The sequence below is a fragment of the Salmo trutta genome, chromosome 26 (assembly GCF_901001165.1).
Source record: "Salmo trutta chromosome 26, fSalTru1.1, whole genome shotgun sequence".
Classification (NCBI taxonomy): domain Eukaryota; kingdom Metazoa; phylum Chordata; class Actinopteri; order Salmoniformes; family Salmonidae; genus Salmo; species Salmo trutta.
The window spans coordinates 46,164,411-46,183,537 of NC_042982.1; the positions used below are offsets into that span (position 1 = coordinate 46,164,411).

Consider the following 19,127-nt stretch of genomic DNA (forward strand, 5'->3'; position numbering starts at 1 on the left):
CACTGTTACAGTTCCTGTGGACTTTCTATTTCTCCAGCAGGTTTAGTTTTGAAGGTCAACTCATTCCCTCTATGACTCAATTCAACTCAGGTAGTCGGCCGCTCGGCCAGATTACATTTCTGCTGAAGGGCACCAAACCAACGACCCATTTTGGAAGTGGCTTCTCTCTCTCTCTCTCCTCTTCCCTTGCCCCTCCCTTTGCCCCTCCTCCCTCCCCGTTGGTAACCAATAGGGGAGAGTTAACATGCTTCCTGTTCCTCCTCCATCACCATTGGTAACCAATAGGGGAGAGTTAACATGCTTCCTGTTCCTCCCTCCCAGTTGGTAACCAATAGGGGAGAGTTAACATGCTTCCTGTTCCTCCTCCCTCCCCGTTGGTAACCAATAGGGGAGAGTTAACATGCTTCCTGTTCCTCCCTCCCCGTTGGTAACCAATAGGGGAGAGTTAACATGCTTCCTGTTCCTCCCTCCCAGTTGGTAACCAATAGGGGAGAGTTAACATGCTTCCTGTTCCTCCTTCCCAGTTGGTAACCAATAGGGGAGAGTTAACATGCTTCCTGTTCCTCCCTCCCAGTTGGTAACCAATAGGGGAGAGTTAACATGCTTCCTGTTCCTCCCTCCCAGTTGGTAACCAATAGGGGAGAGTTAACATGCTTCCTGTTCCTCCCTCCCAGTTGGTAACCAATAGGGGAGAGTTAACATGCTTCCTGTTCCTCCTCCCTCCCCGTTGGTAACCAATAGGGGAGAGTTAACATGCTTCCTGTTCCTCCCTCCCAGTTGGTAACCAATAGGGGAGAGTTAACATGCTTCCTGTTCCTCCTCCCTCCCCCCAGTTGGTAACCAATAGGGGAGAGTTAACATGCTTCCTGTTCCCTCCTCCCAGTTGGTAACCAATAGGGGAGAGTTAACATGCTTCCTGTTCCTCCCTCCCAGTTGGTAACCAATAGGGGAGAGTTAACATGCTTCCTGTTCCTCCTCGTCCCAGTTGGTAACCAATAGGGGAGAGTTAACATGCTTCCTGTTCCCTCCTCCCAGTTGGTAACCAATAGGGGAGAGTTAACATGCTTCCTGTTCCTCCTCCCTCCCAGTTGGTAACCAATAGGGGAGAGTTAACATGCTTCCTGTTCCTCCTCCCTCCCAGTTGGTAACCAATAGGGGAGAGTTAACATGCTTCCTGTTCCCTCCTCGTCCCAGTTGGTAACCAATAGGGGAGAGTTAAAATGCTTCCTGTTCCCTCCTCGTCCCAGTTGGTAACCAATAGGGGAGAGTTAACATGCTTCCTGTTCCCTCCTCGTCCTAGTTGGTAACCAATAGGGGAGAGTTAACATGCTTCCTGTTCCTCCTCGTCCCAGTTGGTAACCAATAGGGGAGAGTTAACATGCTTCCTGTTCCTCCTCCCTCCCCGTTGGTAACCAATAGGGGAGAGTTAACATGCTTCCTGTTCCTCCCTCCCAGTTGGTAACCAATAGGGGAGAGTTAACATGCTTCCTGTTCCTCCCTACCCGTTGGTAACCAATAGGGGAGAGTTAACATGCTTCCTGTTCCTCCCTCCCAGTTGGTAACCAATAGGGGAGAGTTAACATGCTTCCTGTTCCCTCCTCCCAGTTGGTAACCAATAGGGGAGAGTTAACATGCTTCCTGTTCCTCCCTCCCAGTTGGTAACCAATAGGGGAGAGTTAACATGCTTCCTGTTCCTCCTCGTCCCATGTTATCTCATATGTTAAGTATTGAATTCCAGCTGGGGCTGGAGAAGCAAGCTGGGTAGGCGAGCTAGAGTGCATCTCTGTCTCCAGTTAGGGCTGTGGAGGAGAGGACAGCTCCATCGGTGACTGGTGCCTGGCAGGGAGGAGAGAGGGAGAGAGGCTGGCGGAGGCAGATGGACCCTGGTCTCTGGCCCAGGAGCTTTTAATTAAAGAGCAAGAGAACAGCTCTCAGCTGTCACGCACTGACATACACACCTTGGGTACTGTCTTCCTTCCTTTCTTTCTTTCTCTCTCTCTCTCTCTCTCTCTCTCTCTCTCTCTCTCTCTCTCTCTGTCTGTCTGTCTGTCTGTCTGTCTGTCTGTCTGTCTGTCTGTCTTTCTTTCTTTCATCTCTTTCTTTCTTTATCACTCTCTCTTTCTCTCCCTCTCTATCTCAATAGCACTGTCTCTCTCTTTCTCTCCATCTATCCTTCTATCGTCCTCCCTCCCTCAAGTCCCATACCTTGTCCAATAGACCTACATCAGTAATCACTAACCCTCTGATACCAGGCAGCTTCATACAGCACTTCTAATCAAAGAGGCTTTAGGGAGACAAAACCAAAATCACCTCAGCGATCAAGACCAGACGAGAGGAAGTGAAAGCGTGTGTGTGTGTGTGTGTCTGGTAAGCTAGAGTAGCTAGTATATCTCACTCGGTCAGGATATTAAACCTCCTCCATGTATATCTCACTAGGTCAGGGTATTAAACCTCCTCCATGTATATCTCACTAGGTCAGGGTATTAAACCTCCATGTATATCTCGCTAGGTCAGGATATTAAACCTCCTCCATGTATATCTCACTAGGTCAGGGTATTAAACCTCCTCCATGTATATCTCACTAGGTCAGGGTATTAAACCTCCTCCATGTATATCTCACTAGGTCAGGATATTAAACCTCCTCCATGTATATCTCACTAGGTCAGGGTATTAAACCTCCTCCATGTATATCTCACTAGGTCAGGATATTAAACGTCCTCCATGTATATCTCACTAGGTCAGGATATTAAACCTCCTCCATGTATATCTCACTAGGTCAGGATATTAAACCTCCACCATGTATATCTCACTAGGTCAGGATATTAAACCTCCTCCATGTATATCTCACTAGGTCAGGATATTAAACCTCCTCCATGTATATCTCACTAGGTCAGGATATTAAACCTCCTCCATGTATATCTCACTAGGTCAGGATATTAAACCTCCTCCATGTATATCTCACTAGGTCAGGATATTAAACCTCCTCCATGTATATCTCACTAGGTCAGGATATTAAACCTCCTCCATGTATATCTCACTAGGTCAGGGTATTAAACCTCCTCCATGTATATCTCACTAGGTCAGGGTATTAAACCTCCATGTATATCTCACTAGGTCAGGATATTAAACCTCCTCCATGTATATCTCACTAGGTCAGGATATTAAACCTCCTCCATGTATATCTCACTAGGTCAGGGTATTAAACCTCCACCATGTATATCTCACTAGGTCAGGGTATTAAACCTCCATGTATATCTCACTAGGTCAGGATATTAAACCTCCATGTATATCTCACTAGGTCAGGATATTAAACCTCCTCCATGTATATCTCACCAGGTCAGGATATTAAACCTCCTCCATGTATATCTCACTAGGTCAGGATATTAAACCTCCTCCATGTATATCTCACTAGGTCAGGGTATTAAACCTCCTCCATGTATATCTCACTAGGTCAGGGTATTAAACCTCCTCCATGTATATCTCACTAGGTCAGGGTATTAAACCTCCATGTATATCTCGCTAGGTCAGGATATTAAACCTCCTCCATGTATATCTCACTAGGTCAGGGTATTAAACCTCCTCCATGTATATCTCACTAGGTCAGGGTATTAAACCTCCTCCATGTATATCTCACTAGGTCAGGATATTAAACCTCCTCCATGTATATCTCACTAGGTCAGGGTATTAAACCTCCTCCATGTATATCTCACTAGGTCAGGATATTAAACGTCCTCCATGTATATCTCACTAGGTCAGGATATTAAACCTCCTCCATGTATATCTCACTAGGTCAGGATATTAAACCTCCACCATGTATATCTCACTAGGTCAGGATATTAAACCTCCTCCATGTATATCTCACTAGGTCAGGATATTAAACCTCCTCCATGTATATCTCACTAGGTCAGGATATTAAACCTCCTCCATGTATATCTCACTAGGTCAGGATATTAAACCTCCTCCATGTATATCTCACTAGGTCAGGATATTAAACCTCCTCCATGTATATCTCACTAGGTCAGGATATTAAACCTCCTCCATGTATATCTCACTAGGTCAGGGTATTAAACCTCCTCCATGTATATCTCACTAGGTCAGGGTATTAAACCTCCATGTATATCTCACTAGGTCAGGATATTAAACCTCCTCCATGTATATCTCACTAGGTCAGGGTATTAAACCTCTTCCATGTATATCTCACTAGGTCAGGGTATTAAACCTCCATGTATATCTCACTAGGTCAGGATATTAAACCTCCTCCATGTATATCTCACTAGGTCAGGATATTAAACCTCCTCCATGTATATCTCACTAGGTCAGGGTATTAAACCTCCACCATGTATATCTCACTAGGTCAGGATATTAAACCTCCTCCATGTATATCTCACTAGGTCAGGATATTAAACCTCCTCCATGTATATCTCACTAGGTCAGGATATTAAACCTCCTCCATGTATATCTCACTAGGTCAGGGTATTAAACCTCCTCCATGTATATCTCACTAGGTCAGGGTATTAAACCTCCATGTATATCTCACTAGGTCAGGATATTAAACCTCCTCCATGTATATCTCACTAGGTCAGGGTATTAAACCTCTTCCATGTATATCTCACTAGGTCAGGGTATTAAACCTCCATGTATATCTCACTAGGTCAGGATATTAAACCTCCTCCATGTATATCTCACTAGGTCAGGATATTAAACCTCCTCCATGTATATCTCACTAGGTCAGGGTATTAAACCTCCACCATGTATATCTCACTAGGTCAGGGTATTAAACCTCCATGTATATCTCACTAGGTCAGGATATTAAACCTCCATGTATATCTCACTAGGTCAGGATATTAAACCTCCTCCATGTATATCTCACCAGGTCAGGATATTAAACCTCCTCCATGTATATCTCACTAGGTCAGGATATTAAACCTCCTCCATGTATATCTCACTAGGTCAGGATATTAAACCTCCTCCATGTATATCTCACTAGGTCAGGATATTAAACCTCCTCCATGTATATCTCACTAGGTCAGGATATTAAACCTCCATGTATATCTCACTAGGTCAGGATATTAAACCTCCTCCATGTATATCTCACTAGGTCAGGATATTAAACCTCCATGTATATCTCACTAGGTCAGGGTATTAAACCTCCTCCATGTATATCTCACTAGGTCAGGATATTAAACCTCCTCCATGTATATCTCACTCAGTCAGGAAATTAACTAGGTCCAATATATCCAGTAATTCCAATATATCCATGACATTCAAGATTTCCTTAAGTGCATGAGGGTGATAGTTTGCGGTGTGATTTCCTTTACGGTCCATTGAGGTATTTAAAACAGCATTATAATCTCCCACCATAATAATAGAGTATTGTATTGCTTGTAGGGTTGATAAATTAAATTATTATATATATATATATTTTTTTTAAAGAAGCGTGGATCATCATTATGTGGACCATATATGTTAATGAGCCATATCTCTTTATGGTCCAAAAACATATTTAAAAGAACCCATCTACCTTGAGGATCTGTTTGGACAATGTGCACATTTGGATCAAATTTACTGTTAATTAATCTTCATCACTCCTTTTGAATTTCTTTGCCCCATGGGAGAAATATATTTCACACCTCCAGTCCTTTTTCCACAAAACTTAATCTAAAATAGTTGAATGAGTTTCCTGTAAACAATAGATATTATAATCCTTCTCTTATAGCCAGGTAAATACTAATCGTCTGTTCTTATTATCTGCTGGCTATAATTATTTCACCATTTATCAAAATGAGATACATTTAAATTCTATTTATCACAATATATGTTTGTAAACGTACCATTAAAAAGTACCATAGTGAATGAGTGTCCATATACAGTGGAAGTCGGAAGTTTACATACACTTAGGTTGGAGTCATTAAAACTTGTTTTTCAACCACTCCACAAATTTCTTGTTAACTTTGTGCATGACACAAGTTCAAGAGAGCGAGAGTTGCAAGAGAGCGAGAGTTGCAAGAGAGCGAGAGTTGCACCCCTTCTGAAAAAACCTACACTCGATCCCTTCGATATCAACAACTACAGACCAGTATCCCTTCTTTCTTTTCTCTCCAAAACTCTTGAACGTGCCGTCCTTGGCCAGCTCTCCTGCTATCTCTCTCAGAATGACCTTCTTGATCCTAATCAGTCAGGTTTCAAGACTGGGCATTCAACTGAGACTGCTCTTCTCTGTGTCACGGAGGCTCTCCGCACTGCTAAAGCTAACTCTCTCTCCTCTGCTCTCATCCTTCTAGACCTATCTGCTGCCTTTGATACCGTGAACCATCAGATCCTCCTCTCCACCCTCTCCGAGCTGGGCATCTCCGGCGCGGCCCACGCTTGGATTGCGTCCTACCTGACAGGTCGCTCCTACCAGGTGGCGTGGCGAGAATCTGTCTCCTCACCACATGCTCTCACCACTGGTGTCCCCCAGGGCTCTGTTCTAGGCCCTCTCCTATTCTCACTATACACCAAGTCACTTGGCTCGGTCATATCCTCACATGGTCTCTCCTATCATTGCTACGCAGACGACACACAATTAATCTTCTCCTTTCCCCCTTCTGATAACCAGGTGGCGAATCGCATCTCTGCATGTCTGGCAGACATATCAGTGTGGATGACGGCTCACCACCTCAAGCTGAACCTCGGCAAGACGGAGCTGCTCCTCCTCCCAGGGAAGGACTGCCCGTTCCATGATCTCGCCATCATGGTTGACAACTCCCTTGTGTCCTCCTCCCAGAGTGCTAAGAACCTTGGCGTGACCCTGGACAACACCCTGTCGTTCTCCACTAACATCAAGGCGGTGACCCGATCTTGTAGGTTCATGCTCTACAACATTCGCAGAGTACGACCCTGCCTCACACAGGAAGCGGCGCAGGTCCTAGTCCAGGCACTTGTCATCTCCCGTCTGGATTACTGCAACTCGCTGTTGGCTGGGCTCCCTGCATGTGCCATTAAACCCCTGCAACTCATCCAGAACGCCGCAGCCCGTCTGGTGTTCAACCTTCCCAAGTTCTCTCACGTCACCCCGCTCCTCCGCTCTCTCCACTGGCTTCCAGTTGAAGCTCGCATCCGCTACAAGTCCATGCTGCTTGCCTACGGAGCTGTGAGGGGAACGGCACCTCCGTACCTTCAGGCTCTGATCAGGCCCTACACCCAAACAAGGGCACTGCGTTCATCCACCTCTGGCCTGCTCGCCTCCCTACCTCTGAGGAAGCACAGCTCCCGCTCAGCCCAGTCAAAACTGTTCGCTGCTCTGGCACCCCAATGGTGGAACAAGCTCCTTCATGACGCCAGGACAGCGGAGTCAATCACCACCTTCCGGAGACACCTGAAACCCCACCTCTTTAAGGAATACCTGGGATAGGATAAAGTAATCCTTCTACCCCCCCCCCCCCCCGAAAGATTTAGATGCACTATTGTAAAGTGGTTGTTCCACTGGATATCTTAAGGTGAATGCACCAATTTGTAAGTCGCTCTGGATAAGAGCGTCTGCTAAATGACTTAAATGTAAATGTAAATGTATTTTTCCGACAATTGTTTACAGACATATTATTTCACTTATAATTCACTGTATCACAATTCCAGTGGGTCAGAAGTTTACATACACTAAGTTGACTGTACCTACAGCTTGGAAAATTCCAGAAAATGATGCCATGGCGTTAGAAGCTTCTGAAGGGCTAATTGACTTAATTTGAGTCAATTGGAGGTGTACCTGTGGATGTATTTCAATGCCTACCTTCAAACTCAGTGCCTCTTTGCTTGACATCATGGGAAAATCAAAAGAAATCAGCCAAGACCTCAGAAAAAAATTGTAGACCTCCACAAGTCTGGTTCATCATTGGGAGCAATTTCCAAACACCTGAAGGTACCATGTTCATTTGTACATACAATAGTACGCAAGTATAAACACCATGGGACCACGCAGCCGTCATACTGCTCAGGAAGGAGACGTGTTCTGTCTCCTAGAGATGAATGTACTTTGGTGTGAAAAGTGCAAAATCAATCCCAGAACAACAGCAAAGGACCTTGTGAAGATGCTGGAGGAAACATGTACAAAAGTATCTATATCCACAATAAAACGAGTCCTATATCGACATAACCTGAAAGGCCACTCAGCAAGGAAGAAGCCACTGCTCTAAAACCGCCATAAAAAGCCAGACTACGGTTTGCAACTGCACATGGGGACAAAGATCGTACTTTTTGGAGAAATGTCCTCTGGTCTGATGAAACAAAAATAGAACTGTTTGGCCATAATGACCATCGTTATGTTTGGAGGAAAAAGGGGGAGGCTTGCAAGCCGAATAACACCATCCCAACCGTGAAGCACGGGGGTGGCAGCATCATGTTGTGGGGGTACTTTGCTGCAGGAGGGACTGGTGCACTTCACAAAATAGATGGCATCATGAGGGAGGAAACTTATGTGGATATATTGAAGCGGAAGTTAAGCTTGGTCGCAAATGGGTCTTCCAAATGGACAATGACCCCAAGCATACTTCCAAAGTTGTGGCAAAATGGCTTAAGGACAACAAAGTCAAGGTATTGGAGTGGCCATCACAAAGCCCTGACCTCAATCCTATAGAACATTTGTAGGCAGAACTGAAAAAGCGTGTGCGAGCAAGGAGGCCTACAAACCTGACTCATTTACACCAGCTCTGTCAGGAAGAATGGGCCAAAATTCACCCAACTTATTGTGGGAAGCTTGTGGAAGGCTACCCAAAACATTTGATCCAAATTAAACAATTTAAAGGCAATGCTACCAAATACTAATTGAGTGTATGTAAACTTCGGACCCACTGGGAATGTGATGAAAGAAATAAAAGCTGAAATAAATCATTCTCTCTACTATTATTCTGACATTTCACATTCTTAAAATAAAGTGGTGATCCTAACTGACCTAAGACAGGGAATTTTTACTAGGATTAAATATCAGGAATTGTGAAAAAACTGAGTTTAAATTTATTTGGCTAAGGTGTATGTAAACTTCCGACTTCAAATCTTAACTGTACCATGATATTTGCATTGCTACTAAGTAAATCTCAAATTTCTCCTCACTATTCCACCCGCTAAAACCCCTCCTCATCCCGAGTTGGGTTGTCATCCCAATGCCCGGCAGACCACCCCCGACCCCCCGTATCCCTGAACAGACTGGGATGCATCCTGGGAAAAGAACACACAGTGCCATTTACAGAACAGAAGTAGATCAACTGCCAAATGCATTTCCATCGCCCTCACCTCAATTTGTATTATATATAGCCATCAAAAAATATATTAAAAATCATTCTCATCTTAATTTCCATAATTAAGAAATAATATTCGTAATAATGTAGGCAGTTTCTGAGGCTGGTAACTCTACTGAACTTATCCTCTGCAGCAGAGGTAACTCTGGGTCGAGCCAGTTACATCATAGCGTTTGATAGTTTTTGCGACTACACTTGAAGAAACTTTCAAAGTTCTTGATATTATCCGCATTGACTGACCTTCATGTCTTAAAGTAATGATGGACTGTCGTTTCTCTTTGCTTATCTGAGCTGTTCTTGTCATAATATGGACTTGGTCTTTTACCAAATAGGGCTATCTTCTGTATACCACACCTACCTTGTCACAACACAACTGATTGGCTCAAACGCATTAAGAAGGAAAGAAATTCCACAAATTAACGTTTAACAAGGCACACCTGTTAATTGAAATGCATTACAGGTGACTACCTCAGGAAGATTAGAGAATGCCAAGAGTGTGCAAAGCTGTCATCAAGGCAAAGGGTGGCTATTTTGAAGAATCTGTTTAACACTTTTTTGGTTACTACATGATTCCATATGTATTATTTCATAGTTTTGATGTCTTCACTACAATGAAGAAAATAGTAAAAATAAAGAAAAACCCTTGAATGAGTAGGTGTGTCCAAACTTTTGACTGGTTCTGTATATATATTAAAAATCCTGCTTATCTTAATTTCCATAATTAACAAATAATATTCGTAATAATGTAACCAGTTCATGCAAAGGATCGTTACATCTAACCAGGATTGTCATTACAAAAATAACATTTTTATCAAGCAAATACTATTTTAACAAACAATTATTGTGATTCATCCTATATTGTACTTAACATCTTTACTCCCCAGCAACAGTTATGGCACGCACGCACGCACGCACGCACGCACGCACACACACACACACACACACACACACACACACACACACACACACACATCCCCTTTCCCCCACAAACAACCATAGACGCAGATGTTCAACAAGTGGTTCCATCCCAGAGCCCAACTCAAGAAAGGTCTTGATTTACGAATGCATATACAGATGCAGCAGTTTGAGGCAAAATTGAGCGAAAAAAAAAAACGGGCAACATTTCTAAGGGAGATTTCTCTTTTGTAGCCTGTAGTCTGTAACCTATAGGCTATGGATCATTTGATTGGGACCACACTGAATAGCCTATAGGCACATTGTGCCCAGCATCAGGAAGACATCCATATATAGCCTAATAAGCAACTCATTCTAAAACACTGAGAAATATTGACATTTCATTCAATACAAATGACATAACCCTCGCCTGGACTAGATAAACAAAATACTAAACCCTCCCCTTAAATGTAATGTAAAACGCACCCCCTCCAAGTAACCGTTATAATCTATAGTAATCTATATGCTCTGATCCATCCCTTAGAGAAAACATTTATTTTGCTTGTAAGATTTGTCCTATCTCAGTGGCTTTAGCTAGCGATTAGCATTAGGGGCTAACACAATTATGTTTTGCAGAGAGCAAGTTGCACAAACTAATAGTATAGCACAGAAAACAACGTGGAAAGCTACGTCGTTGACTGCATGCTATTGTTTTGGTTTAATCATATGCAGAGTGAACCTCGGGCACAAGGCACTGCCTGTTTGAGTGACAGGGGGAGGGGGCGGGGCTTGGTGTTTTTGGGGAAGTGGCCAAAAGGGGACTCCATCAATACCAGCAATAAATCAAAAGTTGTTAAAGACGGCTAAGTGGCATTTCAAAATATCGCAGCCTCTTGCAATGTAGGATATTGTGCATGTTTTAATATGGCAATTTTTTTACATTTTTATTACAATTCAATGAAGAAATTCCTGGTTAAATAAAAAGACTCACCTATCGCCGTGGTGATGAAGGAGACAGTCTCTGTCTCTTTCCCATCGTTGTAGAAGGCCAGGTGCCAGATGCCAGAGTCCATGTACTGGATGAAACCGGTGTTGTGTGTGGTGACGGGGACCAGAGAGCGCTGCAGAGCCACAGGCCCATCTACACCCCCACTCGCTATCTCACCAGACAGCAGCCTACGACCATCCAGCAGCTCCACAAAGTCAAACTGGAGAGAGACAGATCGATAGACAAAAAAAAAGTGTTGAGTGATTTTCACACGACTGAGCCAAACGGATCCGTGCCAAACCAAGCTGTACTGAGCCTGGCCTGGTGGTCCATTCACCATAAAGAAAATAGCGGCGCCGATACAGTTTGTTTTGGGTCGACACGATAGTGTGAAAGAGGTATTAGACTAATGTGAAACTGTCGGGTTTCATATACAGCAGCTAGTTCAACAGGACACCGGCACCCCCACTACCTGTCACGCATTCATAAATAACTAATCATTTCACAGAGACTAAACTCACTCACACTAAACTAGACACATATTGGAAGGCTAAGTCCTAGGCCACTGACCAGGGCCCATAAGTGCACCATCTGGCTAAAAAGGGTGTAATTTGGGACACATGTTTAATCATTCCACAGCTCAAACATCACAGATTTAAATATTGCCTTCTCAAAACCACTCTAAGAGATACACATTTTAAAAAAAAATTATTAAAAGTGACTGCTTACCCCAAAAACATACGCTACCGATTTGTCTCAGAGCTGACTGAATGAATAACGATGAGGAAGACGCTACTTTTCCATCTGTCTAGATAGGACTGTGCTGTCCACTCATCTATCTAGATAGGACTGTGCTGTCCACTCATCTGTCTAGATAGGACTGTGCTGTCCACTCATCTGTCTAGATAGGACTGTGCTGTCCACTCATCTATCTAGATAGGACTGTGCTGTCCACTCATCTGTCTAGATAGGACTGTGCTGTCCACTCATCTGTCTAGATAGGACTGTGCTGTCCACTCATCTGTCTAGATAGGACTGTGCTGTCCACTCATCTGTCCAGATAGGACTGTGCTGTCCACTCATCTATCTAGATAGGACTGTGCTGTCCACTCATCTGTCTAGATAGGACTGTGCTGTCCACTCATCTGTCTAGATAGGACTGTGCTGTCCACTCATCTGTCTAGATAGGACTGTGCTGTCCACTCATCTGTCTAGATAGGACTGTGCTGTCCACTCATCTGTCCAGATAGGACTGTGCTGTCCACTCATCTATCTAGATAGGACTGTGCTGTCCACTCATCTATCTAGATAGGACTGTGCTGTCCACTCATCTATCTAGATAGGACTGTGCTGTCCACTCATCTGTCTAGATAGGACTGTGCTGTCCACTCATCTGTCTAGATAGGACTGTGCTGTCCACTCATCTATCTAGATAGGACTGTGCTGTCCACTCATCTGTCTAGATAGGACTGTGCTGTCCACTCATCTGTCTAGATAGGACTGTGCTGTCCACTCATCTGTCTAGATAGGACTGTGCTGTCCACTCATCTGTCCAGATAGGACTGTGCTGTCCCCTCATCTATCTAGATAGGACTGTGCTGTCCACTCATCTGTCTAGATAGGACTGTGCTGTCCACTCATCTGTCTAGATAGGACTGTGCTGTCCACTCATCTGTCTAGATAGGACTGTGCTGTCCACTCATCTGTCTAGATAGGACTGTGCTGTCCACTCATCTGTCCAGATAGGACTGTGCTGTCCACTCATCTATCTAGATAGGACTGTGCTGTCCACTCATCTGTCTAGATAGGACTGTGCTGTCCACTCATCTGTCTAGATAGGACTGTGCTGTCCACTCATCTGTCTAGATAGGACTGTGCTGTCCACTCATCTGTCTAGATAGGACTGTGCTGTCCACTCATCTGTCTAGATAGGACTGTGCTGTCCACTCATCTGTCTAGATAGGACTGTGCTGTCCACTCATCTATCTAGATAGGACTGTGCTGTCCACTCATCTATCTAGATAGGACTGTGCTGTCCACTCATCTGTCTAGATAGGACTGTGCTGTCCTCTCATCTATCTAGATAGGACTGTGCTGTCCACTCATCTGTCTATATAGGACTGTGCTGTCCTCTCATCTATCTAGATAGGACTGTGCTGTCCACTCATATGTCTCTCTCTCTCTGTCATTCTCTCATTATGTCTCTCTGCCTCTCTCTCTTTCAATTCAATTCAATTCAATTCGCTTTATTGGCATGACGTAACAATGTACATATTTACAATATAAAAATAAATAAAAATTAGAATAAAAATTGTCAACGGGACAACAGTAACAACAATAATCAAGGTTCAAAATAACCATACATTCAACAATAACAATAGTCATACAGTAGAGGACATGTGCAGGTTGATTGGTCTGCCAGACACTGTCCCTCAACTCTTTCCCTCTCTCACTGTCTTCCTCTCTCTTTCTGCATCTATCTCTCCCTCTCTTTCCTCTCTCTATCTATCTCTCCCTCTCCTTCTCTTCCTTTATCTATCTCTCCCTCTCCTTCTCTCTCTCTCTCTATCTCCTCTCTCCTTCTCTCTCTCTCTCCAGCTCTTTCTCTCTTTCTCATGCTCTCATTCTCTCTCTCTCCCTCTCCGAATCTCTCTCCATCTCTCTCAATCTCTCTCCGTGATCAGTCACAGTAAAATAACTATTTGTTTATTTAAATATAGGCATGTCACACCTATCCAGCAAAGGTCTGGTTGATAACTTTGGAGATCAGAGTGTGTCCCTATTTAGTGCACTACTTTCTACCACAGCCGATAGGGCTCATATCAAAACTAGTGCACTACATAGGACGTAGCATACATGTTTTTAATGCCGTGGGTCCCTTGGTCTTTAACCCTGCTGCTGGTGCTGTATAGATGATATTAGACCTTTAAAGAAATGACCCTTGAGGGAATCAACTATAAATCCTTCTGTAACACAATAATAATGCCAACATAGATAATTATAAATATATTATATATTCGCTACATGTCCAACAGCAGTCTGATACCTAAAGCATGTGTTATCCACCATCCATTACACAGCTAATGGATGAGAACAGAAAATAAACCAAGACTTAGGAGACACGTGTGAAATAGTAATATTGAACAGAACAGAATTGTTTAGGATTAGTGAGTTATATCACAATCAGTAGCAGGAGCAGTGAGTTATATCACAATCACTAGCAGTAGCAGTGAGTTATATCACAATCAGTAGCAGGAGCAGTGAGTTATATCACAATCAGTAGCAGTGAGTTATATCACAATTAGTAGCAGTGAGTTATATGACAATCAGTAGCAGTGAGTTATATCACAATCAGTAGCAGTGAGTTATATCACAATTAGTAGCAGTAGTAGTGAGTTATATCACAATTAGTAGCAGTGAGTTATATCACAATCAGTAGCAGTGAGTTATATCACAATTAGTAGCAGTGAGTTGGGAAGTAAATCAGTAAGACATAGACAGTATGAGATGAAAAAGAAGGTGAATGTCTGTCTGCCTGCCTGCCTGTCTGTCTGGCTGTCTGCCTGCCTTGGCTGTCTGCCTGCCTGCCTTGGCTGTCTGTCTGCCTGCCTGCCTGTCTGTCTGGCTGTCTGCCTGCCTTGGCTGTCTGTCTGCCTGCCTTGGCTGTCTGTCTGTCTGTCTGCCTGCCTGTCTGTCTGGCTGTCTGCCTGCCTTGGCTGTCTGTCTGCCTGCCTGCCTGTCTGTCTGGCTGTCTGCCTGCCTTGGCTGTCTGCCTGCCTTGGCTGTCTGTCTGCCTGCCTTGGCTGTCTGCCTGCCTGTCTGTCTGGCTGTCTGCCTGTCTGTCTGTCTTGGCTGTCTTGTCCGTCCGTCAGTACCCACCTGTGTATGAGAGGGTGGCAGGCCTCTCCTGCCGTAGATCCCCACCAGGGCATCTTTGCCTAGAGACACGTTGAACTTGAGGTACATGGAGTGGTCTACGAAGACCTGTGATCTCCAGAAGACTCCCGGAGGTATCTGCTGGGCAACCTTACGACCCACGTCAATCTCCCCCATGTCTATGAAGCTGTCATCTGGGAACAGGCTGTCCACTTTACCTGCATCACAATCACAGTAAAGTGGACAGAACAGGGAATCAGTCAATGAACAAAGCCATCCAGGTTATCAGGTTATGAGGACTAAATTAATCTACATTGTACAGCCCTCAGGTTATGAGGACTAAATTCATCTATGCCTGCCCCCTCCAACACAGATATACAACCAGGTCTGTCCCCTCCAACACAGATATACAACCAGGTCTGTCCCCTCCAACACAGACTGAGATATACAACCAGGTCTGTCCCCTCCAACACAGATATACAACCAGGTCTGTCCCCTCCAACACAGACTGAGATATACAACCAGGTCTGCCCCCTCCAACACAGATATACAACCATGTCTGCCCCCTCCAACACAGATATACAACCAGGTCTGTCCCCTCCAACAAAGATATACAACCAGGTCTGTCCCCTCCAGTTGAGCTAGTTGAGCTAGTTGAGCTAGTTGAGTTAGATGAGAAAGTTGAGCTAGATGAGCTAGATGAGCTAGTTGAGCTAGTTGAGCTAGTTGAGCTAGATGAGCTAGTTGAGCTAGTTGAGCTAGATGAGCTAATTGAGCTAGTTGAGCTAGATGAGCTAATTGAGCTAGTTGAGCTAGATGAGCTAGATGAGTTAGATGAGAAAGTTGAGCTAGATGAGTTAGATGAGCTAGTTGAGTTAGATGAGAAAGTTGAGCTAGATGAGTTAGATGAGCTAGATGAGTTAGATGAGTTAGATGAGCTAGATGAGTTAGACGAGCTAGATGAGCTAGATGAGAAAGTTGAGCTAGATGAGCTAGATGAGTTAGATGAGTTAGATGAGCTAGATGAGTTAGATGAGTTAGGTGAGTTAGATGAGTTAGATGAGTTAGATGAGCTAGATGAGTTAGATGAGTTAGATGAGCTAGATGAGCTAGATGAGTTAGATGAGTTAGATGAGCTAGTTGAGTTAGACGAGTAGGATGAGCTAGATGAGTTAGACGAGCTAGATGAGTTAGATGAGCTAGATGAGTTAGACGAGCTAGATGAGTTAGATGAGAAAGTTGAGCTAGATGAGTTAGACGAGTTAGTTGAGCTAGATGAGCTAGATGAGTTAGATGAGTTAGATGAGCTAGATGAGCTAGTTGAGCTAGTTGAGCTAGATGAGTTAGATGAGCTAGATGAGTTAGATGAGCTAGATGAGTTAGATGAGCTAGCATTCTGTGTATTGTTCCAATGCAAATACACAATTGAAAGTGAGGAGATAAGAGTATCACCTTGGTTTGTCTCATAGAGAAGTATAGAGGACTCTAGTGAGGATAGAAGAGTATCACCTTGTCTCATAGAGAAGTATAGAGGACTCTAGTGGGGATAGAAGAGTATCACCTTGTCTCATAGAGAAGTATAGAGGACTCTAGTGGGGAGAGAAGAGTATCACCTTGTCTCATAGAGAAGTATAGAGGACTCTAGTGGGGATAGAAGAGTGTCACCTTGTCTCATAGAGAAGTATAGAGGACTCTAGTGGGGATAGAAGAGTGTCACCTTGTCTCATAGAGAAGTATAGAGGACTCTAGTGGGGATAGAAGAGTGTCACCTTGTCTCATAGAGAAGTATAGAGGACTCCAGTACCCAAAAGTCTGTTTTAGCGATGAAGACTTTCTCCATTTTTGAAGTAGTCAACATAATTCCATCCCGCTCAACATTCCATAACTACAGCGGGCAGTAAATCACCAACCTTGACTTTATACCTGTTCACACAACACCCTCCAGGGGACAGTATGCACCCTTTCAGTTTGTTTATCAACTCACAGAAAGTAGAAGAAGAAGAGCATGGAGTCCATCAAAATGGAGACGGTCTGAATGGCGCTGCACGTACGCTCACAGACACCATAATGGGACAGATATAATTGTGATCTCTACACATCTCTATGGTTTGATCTTGACACCGCCGCACTGTAAGGCACAATTATAAAAGCATAACTATTGATTTACCTTCAACTGTGGCTGCCACTCATAGCCTAAAGCAGCACGGTGTGTGTGTGTGTGTGTGTGTGTGTGTGTGTGTGTGTGTGTGTGTGTGTGTGTGTGTGTGTGTGTGTGTGTGTGTGTGTGTGTGTGTGTGTGTGTGTTTGTGTGCCTGCTTGTTATTACATGGTAGCTCTGGGACTTATTTACATGGATCAAATTTGACTGCTGTCTATAGACTATACTGTAGTACTGCTGTCTATAGACTATACTGTAGTACTGCTGTCTATAGACTATACTGTAGTACTGCTGTCTATAGACTATACTGTAGTAGTACTGTCTATAGACTATACGGTAGTACTGCTGTCTATAGACTATACTGTAGTACTGCTGTCTATAGACTATACTGTAGTACTGCTGTCTATAGACTATACTGTAATACTGCTGTCTATAGACTATACTGTAGTACTGCTGTCTATAGACTATACTGTAGTACTGCTGTCTATAGACTATACTGTAGTACTGCTGTCTATAGACTATACTGTAGTACTGCTGTCTATAGACTATACTGTAGTACTGCTGTCTATAGACTATACTGTATACTACTGTCTATAGACTATACTGTAGTACTGCTGTCTATGACTATACTGTAGTAATGCTGTCTATAGACTATACTGTAGTACGCTGTCTATAGACTATACTGTAGTACTGCTGTCTATAGACTATACTGTAGTACTGCTGTCTATAGACTATAACTGTAGTACTGCTGTCTATAGGACTAGTACTGTAGTACTGCTGTCTATAGACTATACTGTAGTACTGCTGTCTATAGACTATACTGTAGTACTGCTGTCTATAGACTATACTGTAGTACTGCTGTCTATAGACTATACTGTAGTACTGCTGTCTATAGACTATACTGTAGTACTACTGTCTATAGACTATACTGTAATACTGCTGTCTATAGACTATACTGTAGTACTGCTGTCTATAGACTATACTGTAGTACTGCTGTCTATAGACTATAGTACTGCTGTCTATAGACTATACTGTAGTACTGCTGTCTATAGACTATACTGTAGTACTGCTGTCTATAGACTATACTGTAGTACTGCTGTCTATAGACTGTAATGTAATACTACTGTCTATAGACTATACTGTAATACTGCTGTCTATAGACTATAATGTAGTACTGCTGTCTATAGACTATACTGGGGAGGAGAGGAGAGGAGAGGAGAGGAGGAGAGGAGGAGAGGAGTGGAGGAGAGGAGGAGAGGAGGAGAGGAGAGGAGGAGAGGAGGAGAGGAGAGGAGGAGTGTAGGAGGAGAGGAGAGGAGGAGAGGAGGACAGGAGGAGAGGAGTTGAGGAGAGGAGGAGGAGAAGAGAGGAGGAGAGGAGAGGAGGAGTGTAGGAGGAGAGGAGAGGAGGAGAGGAGGGAAGGAGAGGAGGAGTGTAGGAGGAGAGGAGAGGAGGAGATGAGGAGAGGAGGAGAGGAGAGGAGGAGAGGAGGAGGAGAGGAGAGGAGGAGAGGAGGAGAGGAGGAGAGGACGAGAAGAGGAGAGGAGTGGAGGAGGAGAGGAGGAGAGGAGGGGAGGAGAGGAGAGGAGAGGAAGAGAGGAGAGGAGGAGAGGAATGGAGGAGGAGAGGAGGAGAGGAGGGGAGGAGGAGAGGAGGAGAGGAGGAGAGGAGGAGAGGAGAGGAGGAGAGGAAGAGAGGAGTTGAGGAAAGGAGGAGAAGAGGAGAGGAGAGGAGGAGAGGAGGAGAGGAGAGGAGGAGAGGAGGAGAGGAAGAGAAGGAGGGGAGGAGGAGGAGAGGAGGAGAGGAGAGGAGGAGAGGAGGAGAGGAAGAGAAGAGGGGAGGAGGAGGAGAGGAGGAGAGGAGGGGAGGAGAGGAGAGGAAGAGAGGAGGAGGAGGAGTGTAGGAGGAGATGAGTTGAGGAGAGGAGGAGGAGAGGAGAGGAGAG

At 44.1% G+C, this 19,127-nt stretch overlaps 1 protein-coding gene across 1 annotated transcript in view; it reads right to left on the reverse strand.

The window, feature by feature from the left end:
- Positions 1 to 19,127, reverse strand: part of tenm4 (teneurin transmembrane protein 4) — a gene marked incomplete at its 5' end in the record, with an annotated part of 264,411 nt that overhangs the window by 219,306 nt on the left and 25,978 nt on the right. The window contains 2 exon segments of the mRNA XM_029716129.1: positions 11,152 to 11,368; positions 15,028 to 15,242. Coding sequence (XP_029571989.1) covers positions 11,152 to 11,368; positions 15,028 to 15,242 — 432 coding nt within the window.